Source organism: Perca flavescens, chromosome 14 (assembly GCF_004354835.1).
Source record: "Perca flavescens isolate YP-PL-M2 chromosome 14, PFLA_1.0, whole genome shotgun sequence".
Taxonomy (NCBI): Eukaryota; Metazoa; Chordata; class Actinopteri; order Perciformes; family Percidae; genus Perca; species Perca flavescens.
Window position 1 is genome coordinate 29,687,736 of NC_041344.1, and position 21,740 is coordinate 29,709,475.

The window sequence follows — 21,740 nt, forward strand, 5'->3', positions numbered from 1 at the left end:
AGCTTGGATGGTTCCCGGCTTCCCCCTCCTGAGGTGGCGAACAGTTTTCCAGAAGCACCTTGGTGTCCTTCTCCATGTCTTCTCCAAACTTCTCCCACACCCGCTGCTTTGCCTCTTTCACGGCAGAGGCTGCAGCCCTTCGGTACCCTGCAACCGCCTCTGGAGTCCTGTGGGATAACATATCCCGGAAAGACTCCTTCTTCAGTCGGACGGCTTCCCTGACCACTGGTGTCCACCATGGTATTCATGGGTTACCGCCCCTTGAGGCACCTAAGACCCTAAGACCACAGCTCCTCGCCGCAGCTTCAGCAAGGGAAACTTTGAACATTGTCCACTCGGGTTCAATGCCCCCAGCCTCCACAGGGATGCACGAAAAGCTCTGCCGGAGGTGTGAGTTGAAAGTCTGTCGGACAGGGGCCTCCTCCAGACGTTCCTAATTTACCCGCACTACCCGTTTGGGCTTACCAGGTCTGTCCAGAGTCTTCCCCCACCCCCTGACCCAACTCACCACCAGATGGTGATCAATTGACAGCTCTGCCCCTCTCTTCACCCGAGTGTCCAAAACATACGGCCTCAGATCAGATGAAACGATTATAAAATCGATCATTGACCTTTGGCCTAGGGTGCTCTGGTACCAGGTACACTTATGAGCATCCCTATGTTCGAACATGGTGTTTGTTAAAGTCAATCCATGACTAGCACAGAAGTCCAACAACAAACAACCACTCTGGTTTAGATCAGGGAGGCCGTTCCTCCCAATCACGCCTCTCCATGTGTCTCCATCATTGCCCACGTGCGCGTTTAAGTCCCCCAGCAGAACAATGGAGTCCCCCACTGGAGCCCCGTGCAGGACTCCAGTCAAGGTCTCCAAGAAGGCTGAATACTCCGAACTCCTGTTTGGTGCATATGCACAAACAACAGTCAGAGTTTTCCCCCCCACAACCCACAGGCGTAGGGAGGCGACCCTCTCGTCCACCGGGGTAAACTCCAACGCAACGGCGCTCAGCCGGGGGCTTGTGAGTATCCCCACACCCGCCAGGCGCCTCACACCCTGGGCAACTCCGGAGAAGAAAAGAGTCCAACCCCTATCCAGGAGTATGGTTCCAGAACCGAGACTATGCGTAGAGGTAAGCTCCACCAGATCTAACCGGTAGCGCTCCACCTCCCGCACCAGCTCCGGCTCCTTCCCCCACAGAGAGGTGACATTCCACGTCAGAGCCAGCGTCTGCTGCCCGGGTCTGGTCTGCCGAGGCCCCTGACCTTCACTGCCACCCGTGTAGCAGCGCACCCGACCCCAGCGGTTCCTCCCACAGGTGGTGGGCCCATGGGATGGAGAGGGAGTTGCCACGTTGCTTCTTCGGGCTGTGCCCGACCGGGTTCCGTGGCAAACCCGGCCACCAGACGCTCGCTGACGAGCCCGCCATCTGGGCCTGGCTCCAGACGGGGGCCCCGGGCTTCCTCCGGACAGGGTAACTTCACCTCTTCTACGTCGTTTCATAGGGTTTTTGAACCATTCTTTGTCTGGCCCCTCCCCTGAGACCACTTTGCCTTGGGAGACCCTACCAGGAGCACACAGCACCAGACAATACAGCCCTCAGGTTCATAGGGACACACAAACCTCTCCACCACGATAAGGTGATGGTTCCCGGAGAGGTGAATCGAGAATCGTTTTTGAAAATCAATATTTAATCGAATCGTTGGCCTAAAAATCAGAATTGAATCGTGACATTTTCTGAATCATGCACTCCTAACAGTAATACAATCAACAATGTGGCTAGTCAAACGCTAAGGCCGTGCAACTATTCGAATTTCGATTGCGATTTCAGCGAACAATCACAAAAGAAAAAAAAAATATGGAATTGAGAAAAACTATTATTTTGCACAGTACGTTTCAAGTGAACCCTTATTTTGTCATGTGTTCAGAATGGGAGAAAAAAATTCCAAGGGGGAAATTTTAAAGAGAAATGTCACAGTTCAAGGTATTCTCACTGTTGATTTGTTGAACTGTTTCACTACTTTTTAAGTTCAATGAATGCAACAGCTTTCCACAAGTCAATGAGTCATCGTGTTAAATTATCGCTATTTCAATATTGACCAAAACAAGTGTGATGATTTTTTTCCATAATTGAACGCCTGACTAAAAAGCTGCGTCTGTAGCTGCTTTTTAAAAAACATCAACAGAGGCCGCCGAAACAAGCAGCAGCAACAGAATAAGGAGTCTCATCTCACACGGAGATTCGCCTAATTAATAGGATACATTTTTCCCCCCAGAATACTCCATATGCATTAGACAGTGAACATTTCCATCAATCAAAGAGACACAGGAGGTTTGGTGAAAAGCCCAGAGTCATTACAGCTCAGCAGTTCTGGAATGATGTCTGCTTAGTTCACTCATATAAAGCTACACGCATTATTTGATCTTGTCATCGTTTTGGATATTCATTCATGTTGGATGAGTCACATCATCTCTGCTCGCAGAACATATGCAATAGTTTGCATGCAGACTGTGATGAATTATAATGTTGAGTAGTGCAAGCAACCAGATTAACCCTCAACTCAGTTAACCCTCAGGTTCAATTACACCTTTTTTCTAAAAGCTTCTATATCAGAAATTTTGGGTTTTCTTTCAACCAAATTGTCAAAAAAAATAACGTGGATGGTTCCCTACAATTATTTTACTCTTCGCAAGTAAAATAAATGATCAGTTCACTAGTTTCATTGAATTTGTTGTTAGCATTTGGAAGAAAAAAAAAAGCGATAAAAGAATGTTGAAAAAAGTGTCGGAAAAAGATTCAAAAAACGTGAAAAAAGAAAGAAAAAAAACGTCAAAAAGCGCAGGAAAAAAATTGACAAAAACTTTGGAAATAGTGACACAATTTTTTTTTAAAAAGTGACAAAAACGTCAGGAAAAGCTTCAAAAACATAGCGAAAATGGCAAAAACAATGAAAAAAAGTTACAAAATCGACTAAAGAAGTGACAAAAACATCAGGAAAAGCGACAAAAGTGCTGAAAAAGGTGACCAAAATGTTGAAAAAAAAAAAAAGTTACATTTTAAACGTTTCCTTGTAGACGGGAAGACAACACAAGGGTTAATTGAAATATAGCCTTTGGGCTCACTAAACCAAATAGAAGTCCCCTCACCTTAGCATGACTCCACCCATCCGGATGGCTCTCTTCCAGTCCTTCAGAGTGGCTTTCCCAGACATGTGCACAAACTGCTTGGGGCTGATCAGCTGGTCTTCATACTAGTGGAGAGAGAGTATTAGTTAGGAAACCACATTGAGTGCAATGGCCTGTGGGCAGCAGAGAATGCTGATACTTTTGAAAGCAAACTAAAGACATCCGTATTTAAATCGGACCTACCTTTTAATCTGGCTTTTTAATTTAGCTTTATTTATTTATCCATCTATGTATCTGTCCATTAATCCATGCATTTTAGCCTGTTTTACTTCTTGGTGTATGTGCTGGTATATACCAAGTTGGAGTTTTCATCCATTTCTAATCCTGCCTCTGGTGTAAAATCAGTGTTTCCTCTATGTTGATTTTGTAGTGGTGGCCCGCCATGGCTAAATTTCTGCCGCCAAGTTAACAGAAATAGGGCAGACGCACAATATAGTTGCCGTTGCCTTTTAAATGATTCTGCTGACATAATAAGTGGAACTATTCAGAGGTTATTGGGCCCGTCCAGTTTAACTCCACATACTGTTGTGTTGATGTAGTTGATCGTCAAAACGTTCACTTTCTTTCAAGTCGACTATTAAACTTAACAACAGCTCCACCAAAAACCTCACCTCTGAATGTAAAGGCCACAGCAGAGATGATAAAACAGCATACTTTATATGTCGGATATTGCTTTGCCTGAGTAAAGTAACAGGCATGCTTTCGCTTTTTTTTTTTGAAGAAACAGTTAGCACATCCAAAATTTCTTCTGTGCAGGTGTGTTGGAAAATAACATCAACTTGGAACAGAGGAAAAAAAAAAAACACACACTCTGCTCTTGCTATAGCATCCCCGTTTATTCACAGAAAACTAACGTTACAGGTCCCTCCGGAGAAACGGTTCTTTTTTTTTTCTGTAGATAAATGGTGATGCTATAAGCAAGAGCAGAATGCATTTTTATGCTTTGGCACTTTAAAATCACGGCAGTATCGGTTTTCATACCATGCTGAGGGGATGTTACACGGTGTAGAAATGTGCACTACATACAGTATTATGGGCTGTGGGAGTCAGTCAAGTGTTGGGCAGCAGTGAGTCATGGCTGATGATAAAGTAAATCTATCCTTGTGTTTGAAGTGGATACCATATAAAATGCAAAAATGCCACAAAACAAAATCTTAAAAAAAACCAAGTGCTTTTAGTGACTATACCGTCATAACCAACACGCTTATATTTGTCATTTGACCCTTTTTTAATGTCCTAAATTCTCTTAATAAGGAAACTACTGCATGCAATTGTGACACCGCCTACAATTTACTGTTGGTACTAGCAGATTCGAGACCAGAAAAACTTGAAAGAAAAAGGTATGGTAATAATCTGGTTTTAACTGCTCGTTACAGGTTCCGCTTGACCAGCTATGATTTTATAACAGTAACTTGTTAAATTCAACTCATTCATAACACTTTGTTTGAAAAGACTAACAAGACCATCCGCAAAAACTTTAAGCATAAAAAGAGAACATTCATCCATCTCATTGTCCAGAAAATTCAATTATGTAAGCACATGGCCACTTGTAGTTGTAATCAGCATCATGCTATTTGAAGAAATAAATAGGTGGTTCAATGTGGTTATTCTGGGACCAGAAGTAGAACATGTTTCTGTCCTATTGAATGACCTAGTTGCCATTTAGCTATGTACAGTAGGACTGGGTACTGAATCCAATACTTTTTAGGCACCGAATTGCCTCTAAAACAGGGGTGTCAAACTCAAGGGCCACACTGGAGAATGAGAAGAACATCAAGGGCCAGACAGTTCGACATGCTTTTATTTAAGAGAAAAAGTCAAATATTTTGACTGTATTATGGCTGTCTAATGTTACACGTTGTAGAGACACGCAGGATGAAGTCTACATTTTGCACACGTAGTAGGAGCTAAACAATGAATGAAAAGATTTGTGCCGTAATGTGTAATGTTGTAATTTCTTTTTGTTTTATGAAATTGGTATTAGGAACCCGTATTTAAGTCACGGTCACGTTATCGATACCGGTATCGAAACATTTTGAACGATACCCAGCCCTAATGTACAGTAATGTCTTTTTCACCATTCAATATTAGTCTATTATCTTATATAGTAGCATATGGATGAGCATTTGAAGACCAATAGTGAAACCCTGCTGCAGTTGCTGTTTTGCTTCATTGTAGACTTAAAGGGATAGTTCACCCCAAAATCAAATAATCGGTTAGTGCTATTTATCAGTCTAGATTGCTTTGGTGTGAGTTGCCCAGTGTTGGAGATATCGGCCGCAGAGATGTCTGCCTTATCTCCAATATAATGGAACTAAATGGTACTCAGCTTGTAATGTTTAAAACGCCAAAAAATACACAAATTCATCCATGACACAGTTTGAGTAACCGGGTCAGGATTTCAGGAAAAAGACATTGCTGTTGAGTTGTTTCAAATGTATGCTTTTTTTTTGCCCATTGAGCATCACAAACCAAGTTTAATCTCCAACATTGGGCAACTCACACCAAAACTATCTAGATTGATAAATACCACTAAAGCTAAGAGGAACAATAGAGAGCCAAAGTCACACCCTTCTACTTCCGGTGCATGGGACCTTAATTCGGAACAAATATGAACGAGAGTCAATGGAGAGATAATAATAATTTTTTTCTCCCATTTGAATTGAGCCATGGATTACAAATATGATGTTCGTCAATTCAAAACATTATTTTTCAACCTAAGAAAGTCTCAGTTTATTGTTAAACTGTTGAAGTATAAGACTGTGAAAATACGTAATTAGAAAGACTCAATGTCGCATGGATGACGTTTAAAAACCATGATGAATACCAACCTTCACACACTTTACATTGATTCCTGGGCATACAAATTTCTTCACTAGCAACACAGCTTTACTCTCGCCACATGTTATGGGACAGCCAATTTCAACGTCCTCTCCATCAGTTTGTTCTAAAAGATTAAAAAGATACACACAACATTTACACATGAGAACGCCGGAGGAAAACATGTTTTTGTAATGTAAAGCTGCAAAGATTATTGGTTAATATATATATTTATATATATATATATATATATATATATATATATATAGCCTGTACTGTGTGTGTGTGTAAATAAATAAATAAAAGAAAATTTTAAATATTCCATATTTTAAAGTATCAATCTGCATTCATTTTGAGATGAGTTTTTTGCCAACCAACAGTGTAATATTTCAATATGCACTCATTAAAGTTAATTTGACTGTCAAAACAGTTAAATTCTTTCTGACATTACACAATAATAAAAGTCATAATTTTTAAAAAACTAAAAAGTTTTGGATCAATTTTAACTTCTTCCAACCATATGTTAAATAAAGAGTCAATGTGTATTTACATATTGCAATAATATCATAATCCGACAATGAATCATTGTGAAAACTAAACTTTACTACTTTGGCCAAGTCATCATCAAAAAAGCAAATTAGTACATTGATGATTTTGTCCATGTTGATAATAGCTGCTTTATTTACATTTATTAAAAACGTTGCATTGTTTATCTTTTCATATAGCTAAACGTCTAATCTCTGGGACAAGGCCGTTATGTTTATATAACTGACATGCTGATTCCAAACAGACAGCTTTGTCAAGGTAGTTTGAGCTTCAGATAGCTTTTACAAATCATGTTCCGCTATGAACGTGCACACACATACGGTTTGTATCACGGTCGGTCAGTAATGGGTTGGTGGAAGTTCGATGATTGGTTAAATCCATAGACAGTATGGTTAAATCCAGCGCATCAAAACAAATCCCATGTGGACTTTTTATTTTCTTTATTTTTCTGAAATAGTCATTCGCCACAGTACTTACATCTACAGTATCACAGTACAGTATCTACACAATTCACGTAGGTCACCTATTTTGGTTTCAAAACGGCAAATTTCGCCAAAAGGTGAGTGATTTTCATGTCTGAAATAAGATATTTGAGGACGTCATCTTGGGCTTTGGGAAACGTTGATCGACATTTTTCAGACCAAACTAGTGATGCATTAATCGAGAAAATAATTAGCAGAGAAATTGACAATCAAAATAATCGTTGCGGCTCTACTGTAATGTGCAAAGTGTAAGCATCGCTAAAACGTTGTTTTTAGTTTAAGTTGTCCAAATATTATTGTGACAATCTCTTACCTGGATGTGCTTCAACAGTCATGACAGCTGCATCTGTTTCAGCAGATTCATCTCTGTAAAGAAAGCAGTTGGCATATTATCACATTTCTTCTTGATAGTATGGATTATTATCCATCTTGTATCAAAGTATCTACTTAGGCGAAGCACTCTCTGTCCCACTGTAATCAATAGTGGCTGATCATCTAGCATCCCTGTGGCTGTCTCGGCTGCTTTACAGCTGTAATTTCAGTCTCAGTTAGGGGACACCTTGTCTCTTGCCAGACCTTCATCCACAGTGCTGCGGAGGAAGGTCTGGCTAGGTCCACACAGCATTCTGGCATGGGACAAAAACATGCTCTGGTTTATCGGCATTTCTTTAAACCAATCACAATCGTCAGCGGTGTCTCTGCAAAATAGCCTCTGGAAGGAACTTGTTTTGGTGGAACATGTGTACGTTCAAAAGTAGTTTTAGTCGTGCAACAGAAAACTCAGATTGGACAGACAGTCTAGCTAGCTGTCTGGATCACTTAATACATCCTTGGGATTTAACCTGCAGAGATCTGAGGAGCCGTTAACTAGGGGTGTGGGTGTGTGTGTGTGTGTGTGTGTGTGTGTGTGTGTGTGTGTGTGTGTGTGTGTGTGTGTGTGTGGGGGGGGAAATCGATACAGCATAGTATCACAATATTTTCCGTGGCAATACTGTATCAATACACAGACGCCAAGTATCGATCTATTATTATATATGTGTTGGTCAGTTTGTCTGCTTGACAATCCCATTTTGCAGCAATAAAATTGAAGTGAGATGAACAAACTGAGACATTTATCTTTTTAGATAAAACAGATGTTGACAAAGTTTCCTTTTTGGGGACATCATTTTAAATTGGGAAAAATTTGAAAATGGAAAACAGGTAATAAATTGCAATATATTGCAGAATATTGCAATATGTTTAAAATAAAAAACGACGATGTTGTGCACATCCATGTGGTTGTTGGTGCAGGACAAAAAAGTAAATGGGTGAGAATAAAGGTCAAATAAAAATAAGGTAAAGTATTTCACCTTCACTGTCTTACAATACACCTGAGGGAGGCCAAATTGTGGGCTGAAACGTTGTGTGCCTTATTTGCACTATTAAAGTATTTTTCCAGGAGCATATAACTTTAACTTATTTGAATATGTTTAAAAAACGCAATAGTATCGTATTGTGACATAACTATTGTGATGATATTGTATCGTAAGGCCTCTGGTGATTCCCACCCCTACAGTTAACTATAGTCCTCATAAATCCACACAAAGAAAGTGGAAGGTGAGGAAATGAGGGAAATCTGGCGGAATTTCCGTCAGCACCTCAACAATCCCAGAAATGAAACATCGTCAATATAGACACGGGTACACCTGGCTTCAGTACATACCCAGTGGGGATCGGCTGGAGCTGGAGGATGACCTGAGTCTTGTTCGGGTCATCTGGGTCTCCTTCATTGTCCCCCTTCACCATCACCACCTCCGCCATGGACACCGTGACCTCGTCGGTGGTCGCCATCACACTCAGAGTAGTCTACAGAGGGGGGCTGCTTTCATACAACAGCTATCAAGGTGTTTGTTCATCTGAAAAAGAATGAATACATAAAAAATATACCATGAAAGATGGTATGAAGCCCATATATGTCTCAGGTTCTTGTATGACGGTAGGCACAAGTTGCACCAGGAACTAGCTGGATTTCAGAACCCCAAATCTAGTTTGAATAGACTAGCATTAGGCTAGCTGGTTAACTTTAGCTAGTTAACTTTACGTTAGCTAAGGTTAGGCAAAGTTCTAGTTAACTGACCTTTTTAACCCAAGTGTATACTATAGTTAATGATACATGTAGCTAAGCAAGTAACGTTAAGGGCAATAAAACGTAATACAATCTTCTGTAAGAGCTGTTAGCTAGATTTCGCTTTCCCCAACATGAAGAAAACCATAAACCAAACTTCATTTAGAAATGTGTCACTTTAATGTTAACGTTCTGAGAAACAGTAGCAACCACTTGTAGAACATGGTCAATATGTTAATATTTAGGAATTAATCAATTTCAATCGAATATAAGCTTAACGTTATATCCACTAATTACTAACCAAACATTGAGCTAACGTTACTTGTTTCAATAACATTTTGTATTTCAGAAATGGTTCGACCCAAAATGTATTCGCGCCTCTGGCCACTTCACACACAATATGAGTAACGTTAACGTTATTATAATAACATAAACTGTATAGTAAGGTTCTTATTATTATTAAACAAACTGCTTTGTGGTGTGCTAATGTTGCATTAATCACAAGACCATATCGGCAGGTAAATTATCATAAACCGTGCTCTGTTTAGTTATCTATGCATATTGTCAATGCAGTCACACTTTTTTAAACTGTCTGATTTTTGAGCAAAATGTAACGGTAACGCTAGTGTGTGGTTTCCCCTCGCACGTTGGGGAATAGAAACCGCAGTTTGTAGCATTTATGAAGATGCTAACTGACGTGGGCTTAGCAGACCATTCACATTTATACTTGAGCTAAATCCATCCGTTTGGCTGCAGATAAAAGACTCCTACTACGTCCCAAAGTTAAATGGGTTATCACGACCGCAGTGGGCAGTTGAGTGGTTTTCGCTGTTGAGATCCACACAGCCTCTCAGACTAGGCTCGGCGGTAGCCATTATGGCTAACGCAAGGGCGTAACTTAATATGTGGTAATCCGGACAATATATTGTGTACTTTACTGTCCGAGGCGGGTAAAGCTGTGCATTTACAGTGTGACGGTTACGTGCCGCTTGTCTCTGAACCGTACGTCCCTTCGTAACTCTGCATTTTAACTCTCCGCTCCCCCTCAAAATGACGTCTCCCTGTGCGGCGGCACGTACAGCAAACAACGGCACGGCGGCGGCGTTGCCCCTCCATTCTGTACGAGCCTGGCTGGCTGAACCCCATCCGAAATGTACCCGAAATACCCGGCTAAAACTACCGCTAGTGTCGTAAGATCGGCTGATATTTTACAGCCAAGTATATTTTAAATCACGTAGTAAAAAAAATAGCTTGTCCTTACCGTTTTATGGAGAGAAACGCAGCCCTAGATTGAAGAGAGCTGCGGCGCATGCGCACTTCGCTGCTATTGCTTGACTTCCTGCTGAATAGCGCTCGCCTTGTTTATCACGCTCTTGTAAACCCTGTCAAAATTCAACCGCAACTCCCTTTACTGAATGTGACTAAAGTGACTTTATTATATGTAAGAGAGTGAAGAGTATTTCATATTTGGTGACACCTTCTGTTTGTATATGCTTTATTTACTAAGATATATCTCGCACGTTGTGTCTAATCTGCTTGTATCCGTGTCAGTATCTATCGTTGGTGAAATATTGGCATTGTAATGTAGCGATAGCGTTTGAAATACATCGTATGACATTTTGAATACTGAAGCATAGAGCTCAGTGGTTATAGCTTCAAAGTTCCGAAAATTAAACCATAAACCTTTGGCGAGGTGTAACATTTAGGGTGCCCGTATAAATGTGAATTATTTGTGTTTATTTTCAACATCTTTTCAACAAAGCTCGGTGATCGTAACTGCTGAACATGGTAAGAATTAATTTAGCTCGTTTAGGAAGTTATCGTTACAGGTAAATATATACCGCATTCTAAATAGCACAAATAAAAAGTATTTCCTTGTACAAAGCCTTACATTACGTAAGATGATCTGTACAACGCTAACGTTAAACTCCCTACTATTATCACTAAGTGCAGTAGTTTATTCTTTAACACATCGAGACGGGGCGCCAGGACTAGCGATCACTAGCAGCCCCTATTTTAAAAATTGTGCTTCCGAAATCTCTTGATGGCGATTCCGTAGGAGGAGTGGATTTCCCCACCCCTCCTATGCTAATCACAGCAGAAGCCCTTTTTAACGTATACCTTGAACATCCCACTCCCTAACCAGTAGCGACATGTTCCTCACTCAGAGGTTTATGGAAATGTAAAATGACTTCTTGCGTATGAGTGTTTTATGGTGTGTTGCAAAAATAACTATGATCGAAAAACAATTAATAATATTTGAAATAGTCATTAGTATTGACAATTTACAATTGTGTCGTCGGCATTTAAGCCCATCTGAATGTGCATGTTTGACCATCGAAGAGCATGATGGGTAATAAACGGGCGGGGATACCTAAAATTGTTGGCTCTCATTGGATGCTATGCGCACTTCAATCTTGTGTTGCATTGAGCTAATGTGGGAAAATCGATGAGCGCCTAGAAAAACAAAAGCCTTGGAAATGTTTGCTGTGGCTTTACAGAGATTTGGTTCAAAATGAAAAAATGAATGCATCATGACAGAAGTTTTCTGTAAATTTGGCTGCTCTCTCTCAATCAGTCGTAGATAGTTAATTCAGATATACAATAATGAAAAAAAAGAAAAACAGATGCAGGGCTGTAGTCAGGCATTTTAAAATTCTGAGGTTGCAAATTTAAATACCAAGGAGTACCCACCCCTTCATTTTAATCAAATTTGTGGGGAGAAATACCAAATTCCGTTATCCGATGTTTTGCATAAAATAATGTCAGAAATAGCCTTCGTTTGTAGTTTTAAATATAAACTCCTTTTCGTGTTGTGAAAATTCCCAGATACAACCTTGAATACGACCAGCAAGGTATTTGTGTTGTTTTTTTTATCACAAAAAACAACAAAAAATACTTGTTTATAATGTTAAAGTACAATTACAAAAATATATTCAATTATAAGCATCAATAGAATCATCATAAAATTGGTACATAATATACTTGATACAGGCTACACTGTCACCAGAGATATGAAACACATTTCATTTCTATAACACGTACTTCCAAACTAGGGCTCCCAGCTAATAAAGACTATCTATTTCATTTGTGTTTGTTTTCGTGTCTTCCCATTGGACCTGATTAGCAATATCTCACTATCAGCAACAATCTAATCATTGCTAATGTAACTCATGTTTTGGATAAAATGTGGCATGGTGGACTTGGCTTGGTCCCCGTAATAACATGGCCATGTCCAAATCTTTATTACCATTATTATATCAGCATAAGCAATCTAGGTCATGATAATCCTGTATCAATCTGTCAGAAGAGGGCGCCAACCCCCAGTTAAAAAAACCAAAACAAACTTTGAGTCCAAACATTACTCATTGTACATCTATTTATTTTTTTAACCAATCAATAAAATCACATCAAATAAAAGGCATATATCCCTTATACATGATGTATAAAATAACTGTATAAGCTGTGTGATGTGACCATGGGGATCAAGAGCTGAACAGTTTGGTGCTCTGTACCATCCTGCAGGCCTTAAAGCTGCGGATGTTTTCTGGTACAGAAGCCCTATCAGTGGGTTGGTTTGATCATTCCTGTGGACATACATAAAAAGCACACCACCATTAAAGGCATATTTCAACATTTTGGTAAATTAACCTGTACACAAACAGAACGCAGACAGAATTTGTGGTTTTACTGGGAGTTACATGCTGGAACTATTTCCTGACGAGCAGTTTATCCATCCGCCCAATATTTCTGTCATATTTACCCATCCGTAAACAAACCTTAAACTCGTCGCCCCCCCCCGCTTCCAGTTTGTACGCTAAGCTAGGCTAATCGCCTCCTGGCTCCAGTTCTGTACTTACTTAGTGGTTCCAATCTTCTCAGCTAATTCTCAGAAAGAAAGCAAATACATGTGTTTCCCAAAATGTTGAACTACTGCTTTAAGATTACATTAAGAGAGAGGCTGGATCTGGACTAAAGGTTGACTGTGGCCACCATCTTTGTTACACATGATGGTCACTGTTGTAAATTCTATGATTAGCCCATTGTATTCAATATTTTTAACTATAGGCTTATATCATTGCTAGATAAAGAAGTGTCTAGTAATAGTTGATGACAAATAAGCAATTTCAGTCTGTCAAAAAGCCTTTTCTTCTTGGTGTCTTTCCAGTGTTGTCCTTTAAATGTAACTGGTGTTTTCCGACGCTCGGCGGCGGCGGCCATCTTCACACAGTGCAGTGCAACGGGCCCTTCTGATGTGCAGTGCTCAGGAATTGGAATCAGGCTCACTTGAGATCAGTTTGCTAACAGCACAGTAATCAACATACAAATTCAAACAATATCATACACTTTAACCCTGTTCTGACAAGAGACAAAAGTGATAAAGGTAGTTGTAGTATTAAACACAGACTGGTTGTCAAATGGTGATTTGGGATGCTGGGAGAACATTTAATCAGATTTCAAGGCATGTAGCACGTGGCATGTGATGAAGTCCTCACCTGGGCCGAGCACACAAAATGTTAACATCTGATTGTCAGAGGAACAAAAACACATACAGTGTACATACTGTAGCATACTGTATTTAAAGGAAGTATACAGTTTGAATCTGTAGCGAGAAGTACAAATAAAGGGATGGTGGAGATATATTAACGTAGAATTACTGGTTCACCCATACAGCTTTAACTATACATACATAATAAAAAAAAGTCAATTTAGTCACATGAATGCAAAGTAAAAACTCCAGAATGCATAATCTCCTGCAGTTTACAGTGTGGGTGTGAACAGGTGTTTTTACACGATGCTGGTGAAAGATGAAGGAGGGGGGAGGGGGTGTACTGTAGTCTATAGCAGTGGTTCACCACCCCCCTCCGAGATGTATTATTACAGAAAGTGTTAACCATGACCAACAAAGTCATACATTGTGTTACTTGTGGATGGAATTATAGTTCAAATAAATGATTCCACTTTTTGCTGGGGACCCCCTCAAGGACCCCTGAGGGACCCCACTTTGGGAACCACTGGTCTATAGTACTCTCCAGGCCTGTAAACACCAGATTAATAGCATCTGCAGTCAAAAGCCTTTAGGAGGCTTGAAAGCATACATGATCCTCTGTGTCAAAGGTAACTACTGGTATGTTTGGAAGGGGTTTTGGCAGACATGCATTCATCATAAATGCAGCTCACTGATCATCACAGGCTCCATTTCAGCTGGGATTATTAGTGTCACAAGGCGGTAAATCCTAATTACTCTTACCTATGTAACAACTTAAGTTATGTATGGTATGTCAACAATTCTTAGTTAACAGAGAATTTCAGCAACTTTAAGTGCAGCTTTAAAATTGAGATTTATATTAGGGTTAAAGGCTGAGTCCATGTGCGTTCATTTTCCGGATTTTTCAAATGGAAACGCCCACTCAGACTGAGCAAAAAGCAGTGATGTAGGTTACCACAGTAAGCTAATCAATTAGGTTATGAATGTGAACACTATTATGAGTCAACGTTAGCTGTGCTTAGTTTGGAAATAACAGACAGTTGCTAAGAAATGTACTGCTGTGGACGTCGCGTTAGGCAGTGTTAGCGGGTGTTCTGCGAGGTAAAATTGCTGTTTTTTTGTCAAATAAGTCCGGGGGATTTGAAGAGAGCACGGATAACGGCTTCAGTTCCCCGTTGGAAAGCGCCGTCTGGCGGCAAGGTAAAGCGGTGAAAATATTCTAAATATGGCGTACACTTAAAAAGATAGAGATTAACGTGGCCCACAGCAGTATATTGCTTAGCTTCCTGTCTGCTTCTCCAAAAACATGGGGCCGCCGTGCCGACCACCACCCAACTTACTGTACTATACTGTACTTTAATGTAGGCCTACTATATTGTACGCCTACTATGCTGTACTGTACTGTACGCCTACTATGCTGTACTGAAGGCCTACTATTCTGTACTGTACACCTACTATACTGTACTGTAGGCCTACTATACTGTATTGTACGCCTACTACTGTACTGTACTGTATGCCTACAATACTGTACTGAAGCAACACCATCAGACGTTCTTAAAAGGGCTTGGAAACAGCATTTTGATGCTAAAACATACTCAAAACATACTCGAAAATATGAATGTTGGATATGAATACATGAGCACCACTATTCGGAAGTTACAAAATGATATAAAACCTAAAAAATAAACAAAAAAGAACAATGGACTCTGCCCTTGACAAGTCAATGGATTCAGGCAATCACTTCTGTCAGAGTTTTACAAGTAAGAATAGGCATTTTAATTTTAAGGACGCATTTCAACATTTTGGGAAATACTCACTTATTTGCTTTCCTTAGATGAGAAGATTGATAACCGTCTCATGTCTAAGATGGTTATCAATATTCTGATCTAACTCTCGGAAAGACAGTGAAAACGCTGCTGAACTATTCGTTTAAGGCCCTGCAAAGATCAAATCAAGCATTTTGTCAGGCAGGAAATGCCAAAACTCAATCCTAAACTGTAGTGGGTTTGGAGGACTGTAAAAACCATGTAAAAAAGATATGCTAATTAGCTTTTGCAATATATGCTGCAATGACAATGTTTCATCTCAGGGTTGATACATGTTGCCAAGGTTTTCTACTTGGAAGCCTGACTTTTTTCCAGACCTGAACCAAAATTTCCTACTGACCCCACTGGAAAACTGCATAAAATATAGGCTTTTATATTATTTTTGTGAATTAAGCTTTGAACAAAATAAACCTGTTTGCATAAGCTACAAACAGCTGCAAACAAAATTTTAACTCCCTTTTGTTCTAAGTCAAACACATCTTTGCTACTGTTGAGGACGTCATTAAAGGTTTGATGACTGAGAGGTAACCCACTTGATGTCTTGCTCCTGTTTATGCTATGATACAAATACCCAAATGGGACCACCTACCCTAAATACATTGACCTTTATTTTATACACCTTAACTAGAAATAATCTATATTTCTTTACAAAAACTTATTCATCTATTTACAGAGTGAACAAAGGTTTAAGTCAGTTTGGCGCAAGTGCACATACAGCTTACAGTAGCAGGAGGAGCACATTGATTTAACATGGTGACACTTACTGTGGAGTGCACTGTCTTTTTACACTAGCAAGTAAATGCAGGGTTGGTAACTATTTCCAAAATACACTTTTTGTATATACTGTATTGCTTGAAATGGTCTTTACAGCCCAACAACAATAAATACTGATGTGGACCACAATGGAAATAAGTTTGTAACTTCTTGTGTTATCCTCGACAGTTCTGATAAATTTACAATGTCACTGTGATGGCATCTTGTTATGCATTTATTTCTGTTACTGTCTAATAAATCAAATAAAAAAAAAAAGTGCTCTGGAAAAGGAGCGAAAAAGATCTGTCATCTTTAGCTGCTGTAATTGCGTAAAAACGCCAACCAATCACTGCCTTGCGGTCCGCTAGGAAAGAACCAATGAAATGCCTCCTTACCCCGCTGCTCATACTCTACCCGTCCTGTGTACGAGCCTGAGCTCATTGCGCTAATGCGCCTCAATGTACCATGTTTGTTTTAAACATTTGTGTGATAATATTAGCTGTTTGCTTACCGGTGAATGAGACATGAAGTAAAATTGCGTTCCTTTTTCCGCTGTGCAATGAAGCTGCGTGGGAGGGGTTAGACGGAGCCCTGAGGGCAGGGGGAAGGGTTAAATGCAGCCCCGAGGGCAGGGGGGGGCGTTAGACGGAGCCCAGAGGGCAGGGGGAGGGGTAAGATGGAGCCCTGATGGCAGGGGGAGGGATTAGACGGAGCCCAGAGGGCAGGGGGAGGGGTTAGACGGAGCCCAGAGGGCAGGGGGAGGGGTTAGATGGAGCCCCGAGGGCAGGGAGAGGGGTTAGACGGAGCCCAGAGGGCAGGGGGAGGGTTTAGATGGAGCCCTGAGGTCAGGGGGAGGGGTTAGACCATAGACAGTATATAATGGACCAATAGACCCCGTGTCTCTGGACGGAGACCAGTGAAGGCTATTAGAAGCACTTTTCCGGTGATGGCCAGCTTTACTGCGCAGCCTCCAACTGAGAGAATGTGACGTGAGCAACGTGTCTGAAAGTTGGAAGTCTTCTGGTAGCTGTGCCAAGAGAAATCTCAATCATTCCCAATCTTACAGATACGGAGAGTGTAGGTGTATGTAAGGAGATAACATGGGCACAGGCTAATTATTGCTAACTAACATGCTAGGTAACATTAGTAATTGAACCTAAACAGCTCATGTAAGTTGAAACTGCCTGCGAGCTTCTCCTGTACTATACGGTAATTCCTCTACTATGCGACAGTAAGTCACTTGGTTATGACACAATCGTTAGCTTATTTTTACAAAAACGTCTGCTACGGAGCCATAACGTGAGGTACAAGGTAATGAAGCCTTTTATACATTGTCGTGTTTCTTTGGAACTAAACAACGGACAAATAGAGTCTTCAAACATTTCTGATATAAAGTTATTCGTAGTCAAGTGACGTAAAAAAAAACAATGGCGGTCAGCGGAATGCTAACAGGAGGTGATGGCCAGTTAGCAACAAAATGGCGCCATAGATGGCTCGAGTTCTGAAGCGCAGCTTATCCCCTTGGGTTAGACGGAGCCCTGACGAGATGCTACTTTCAAATCTTGCTAGCTTTTCAACATTACCAACCCTGCCTTTAAATAGCTTACAGTAACCTTTTGGCTCTCGTCACCTTTTTCAAATAGATTTCACTATTATTTACAATATTACAGTCACAAAAGATTGCAGGCAAAGCATTGCAAAAACGTTGACAGGTAGGAACCCACAATAGTGCTGTATGAAATGTATCTTTATCTTCAGTGGAGTCCATTAACTCGAGGGCTCTAAGCCCCAAAACCTGATCCCATCTGCACACTTTCTGTTTTTTCACAAATCTACCAAGGCCAAAAACAGCTCAGCTTATGCTATACACACCACATGGATTTAGAGATACAACGTTGCCTATAAGATACGCATCAGGATGTACAATGCCCCCCCCCCGTTAGAAAAGAACCCCAGTTGTCAGAAGAACACAGAGAGAGGGCACGAAGCACAAGGTGAGGAGGTGATGGGATGGCGATATCGTAGGGTGCTGACTGTTGAGCCTGAGTGACTTGGTTTCGATGGACAGCTGTGAGACGAGAGGAGCTCTCGGTGTGACGGTGGGTGGGGGGGGGGGGGGAGGGGGCAGCGTTTGGACGCCGAGAATTCACAGTCAGCAGTGGCAGCCCTTTTCAGCGACCGCCGTAGGTAGTTCCTCTTCGTCGTCGGCCGGGTAGAGGACCTTGGCAGTGAGGCCACTCTTCACGCCGTCCCAGCCGTCGCGGGTGACAATCTCCCCCATCTTCATCAGCTCGTAGATGTCTCTGGTGAGCAGCTCGAAGGCCCGGTCCACGTTGCTGTTGCACTTGGCCGACGTCTCCACGTATCGGATGCCCATCTCGGCCGCCAGCTGCTCCGCCTCATCCCGGCTCACCTTGCGGTCCTTGTTGAGGTCGCTCTTGTGGCCGATGAGGATGTAGACCATGTGGTGGGGCAGGATGTGCTCACTCACCTCCTTGTGCCACTCCCTCACATGGTCAAAGGTCTTGCGATTGGTGAGATCAAAGACCAGAAGCCCGCCCACGGAGTTCCGGTAGTAGGATGTCGTGATGGACCTGGTGGGTGGATAGATTAACGACACGTTAGTAATTCAAGGCAAAATGATCGTGATTTAGCACACTCTCAACGCACAGCTTTGACCTGCAAGCAAAAGGCTTTCCACTACCCCGACTGTACGTAAGAGCCAGGGCTGTTTGTACGCCTTTTGGAGAAAGTCTCAAGTCAGTTGAGACAAGTCCAAGTCAAGCCTGACAAGAAACGTGTTTCCACTTGCAAGTCATTCTAGACAATTCAGTCTAGAAACTAATGCCATGTTTCCACTGCATGGTACAGCTCTGCTCAGCTCGACTAACTGTTTGGGTACTAGTACTCGTTTTGTTTTCCAAGGAGGATAGTATTGTTTGCATTGAGTACTTTTACTTGTAATACTTTAAGTACATTTTCCTGATGATACTTACATACTTTTACTTAAGTAACATTTTCAATGCAAGATGTTTACTTGTAACGAAGTGTATTTTTACAGTGTGTTATTAAGTAAAGGAGCTGAATACTTCTTCCACCACTGCCCTGTCCTATCTATTTTTATTGTTCTGGAAGGTCAAAACTGAGGCTTATATTTTTGTTGAAATCTCAAGTCAAGTCTTTAGGGAGCCAAGTCTTAAGTAAGTCAAGTCTTACAGCAGCCAAGTCCCAGCCCGAGAGTTTGTCACCCAAGTCCTTCTCCAGCCTCCAACTCTGATAAGATCCATATTCTCCTTCACTTTACTTACATCAGCAAGAATTTACTCAAAATCACACTTGAGAATAGTTTGATTTTCCACTGCTTTACAAGAATTGTTCATGTTTGAATGGCCATGTTCCAAAGTAGTTCCACTTTTTGTGCATTATCTAAGTTTTCTGTGTGTATTCTGCACCCACCCGGTACAGTGCACATTGCAGACGGAAAACAGCAGCCTCATTATATCTTACCTAGCGCCCCCAAAACCAAAAACCAACTAGTAGGCTACTGTTATGCCAGAATATCAGGTTTGCTGTGTGTCAGTTTGTATGTGCAAATGTAAATGTATTCATGCATGCACACTATCGGTGAAATAATAAAGGTATACCTTTACAAGACAGGGCCTCATAATGTAGAAATTGCCCTGCTGGGAATGAATGAGCTAAATGTAATTGAAATTAATTAAATCACCACAAACAAGTAAGTAAACACGGGATCCCTGATGCGCCCGGCCTTGCAAAGATCCATTTACAAAGACAAGTCCTAATCCGTGCACGTGGTGGTTTAAAAAATGCTGATTGATTTCACAAACACTTCTCTTAGTCAGTTAAGGCAGAAGAGAAGGAGTGGTGAAGCCTGAAGGAAAACACCCTCTGAAGATGTGCCTTCAAAGGGGAAAGCAGATCTGAGAGTGGAGCTGCTGTCTCCACACAGAGAACTGCTTTAAAAAGGGAAATTATCCATGGCAGCGAGGCCACATTAAACACAACAAGTAACAGGGCAGATGAATGCAAAAACTAGATTTTGATAAAGCGTTGACATCCTTGTGTTGCCCTGGATACTGGGGGAGTCAGTGTCTCAGGGAATCCGACTGGGGCCTAAATATGAGGAGGCTGCCCATCATCCGTGAATGAATGCTGTGATGCAACTCGATTTTTTTTTTTCTGGAGGCCAGGGCATCAGAAGATCGAGGCCTATATCCTAGCCTATATAATCTTCTCCTGACCCTTTTCTGCACTTCGCTTCATTACATCACAATGACAGAGGGAAATGGCCTTCATTTAATATAAAGGGGTTTCATTTCACAAAAGCAGCCAAACACGACAGCGAACCAAGGTCCTCTCCGTTATTTAATGACAAGTCTACGCGGTGTAGAATGATCGTTGCATTCAAGTCAGAGACATTTGCAGTTATAGCTTTTACACTCAATCTGTTTTCGTACCTGAATCGTTCCTGGCCGGCCGTGTCCCAGAGCTGGAGCTTTATTTTCACCCCGGGCTCGATATCGAGCGAGCGGGCATAGAAATCTACCCCGACCGTGGGATCCGCAACATCACTGTAAATACCGTCCGTGAAGCGTTTCAGCAACGACGACTTCCCCACCGTCGAATCCCCGAGTAAAATGATTCTGAACTGGTATTGCCACAAAATATCCATGGCATGACTAGATGGGGGGACACCGGCGGAGTGCGTGAAACAAAGCCCTGCGTGCGGCGTGTTTACAATCAAGCCCCGGCCGCTGCTGCTTCTGCTGCTGCTGCCTTGCCTTCTGCTCAGGAAGAGACGCACAGCACAGAGCGACCGCAGCGGTCATGTGATAGATTCACCTATGCTCTACTACACGGGGATATTACAACTATAGGCTATAAAAGCTTCTGCAGCCGTGCATTAGGCAACTGTAGGCCTACTATGTTATAATGAGAGATAAGCCGTTGTGGAATTTTAAGCCGTAAGAAAATGCAAGTTTTCCCTAGCCCTGTATATTATAAGCTGTAATGTAGCCATACACCCGCTGCTGCTTATTTTGGTAGTAGGGATTTCACCGTCAATTGACAAGTTTTACTTTCAAACAGGTCCATGTGCACGGAGAGCCTTTTGTCTACATGGTATGGAATTCTGGCAGATTATCTCAGTGTCATTTGAAATGTCGCTTTGCCATGTCATATTTCGCAACTGTCTATTTGGAGGATGACAGTGCACTGTTGTTATCTCCAAACCACAAGCGTTAGATGAGTAAAAGGAGGCCGGTTGCTGTCCGTGGTTCTGAAGTATCCTAGCGGCTTCAGTTCCAGCCATGGTCGGACTGTACAGTTGTCATCCATAATATATTTCCTTTAAGCGTTATCTGTGGAAAAAAAGTGCGCATGTGAAATATTAAAGTCTCTGTTTGGGTTGACATTACTGTGTCTAAGTGGCAATACATCTAACAAACAAGCAATGTGTCCTAAAGTGCTTGTAAAAAAGAAATAAGAAAAGAAAATAGGCCTACATATCCCGTCATGC

At 41.5% G+C, this 21,740-nt stretch overlaps 2 protein-coding genes and 1 non-coding gene across 7 annotated transcripts in view; all 3 read right to left on the reverse strand.

Moving 5' to 3' along the window:
* The window catches only part of gmeb1 (glucocorticoid modulatory element binding protein 1), a 21,251-nt gene extending 10,771 nt beyond the window's left edge, over positions 1 to 10,480 (reverse strand). For 2 of the 5 annotated variants that reach the window (XM_028597662.1, XM_028597661.1), the window contains exons 1-5: positions 10,395 to 10,480; positions 8,732 to 8,924; positions 7,343 to 7,395; positions 6,013 to 6,128; positions 3,143 to 3,246 (exon numbers count right to left, since the gene is read on the reverse strand). In XM_028597662.1, the coding sequence (XP_028453463.1) occupies positions 3,143 to 3,246; positions 6,013 to 6,128; positions 7,343 to 7,395; positions 8,732 to 8,859 (401 nt within the window). In that variant the 5' untranslated portion in view covers positions 8,860 to 8,924; positions 10,395 to 10,480. Of the gene's footprint in view, positions 1 to 3,142; positions 3,247 to 6,012; positions 6,129 to 7,342; positions 7,396 to 8,731; positions 8,925 to 9,145; positions 9,205 to 10,101; positions 10,165 to 10,212; positions 10,347 to 10,394 lie in introns of those variants that run through there. The other 3 variants (XM_028597658.1, XM_028597659.1, XM_028597660.1) reach the window with 3 other exon arrangements.
* A 631-nt stretch (positions 10,481 to 11,111) lies between these two features.
* On the reverse strand, positions 11,112 to 11,245 carry LOC114568845 (U11 spliceosomal RNA). The gene has a single exon (XR_003694342.1). It is a non-coding gene; the product is annotated as a U11 spliceosomal RNA (small nuclear RNA).
* A 7,108-nt stretch (positions 11,246 to 18,353) lies between these two features.
* Positions 18,354 to 21,004, reverse strand: rab42a (RAB42, member RAS oncogene family a). The gene is made up of 2 exons (XM_028596892.1): positions 20,680 to 21,004; positions 18,354 to 18,795 (listed from the first exon to the last, which is right to left on the reverse strand). The coding sequence occupies exons 1-2, from the start codon at positions 20,892 to 20,894 to the stop codon at positions 18,354 to 18,356; spliced, it is 657 nt and encodes a 218-aa protein (XP_028452693.1). The 5' UTR covers positions 20,895 to 21,004.
* Between the last annotated feature and the right edge of the window lie 736 nt (positions 21,005 to 21,740).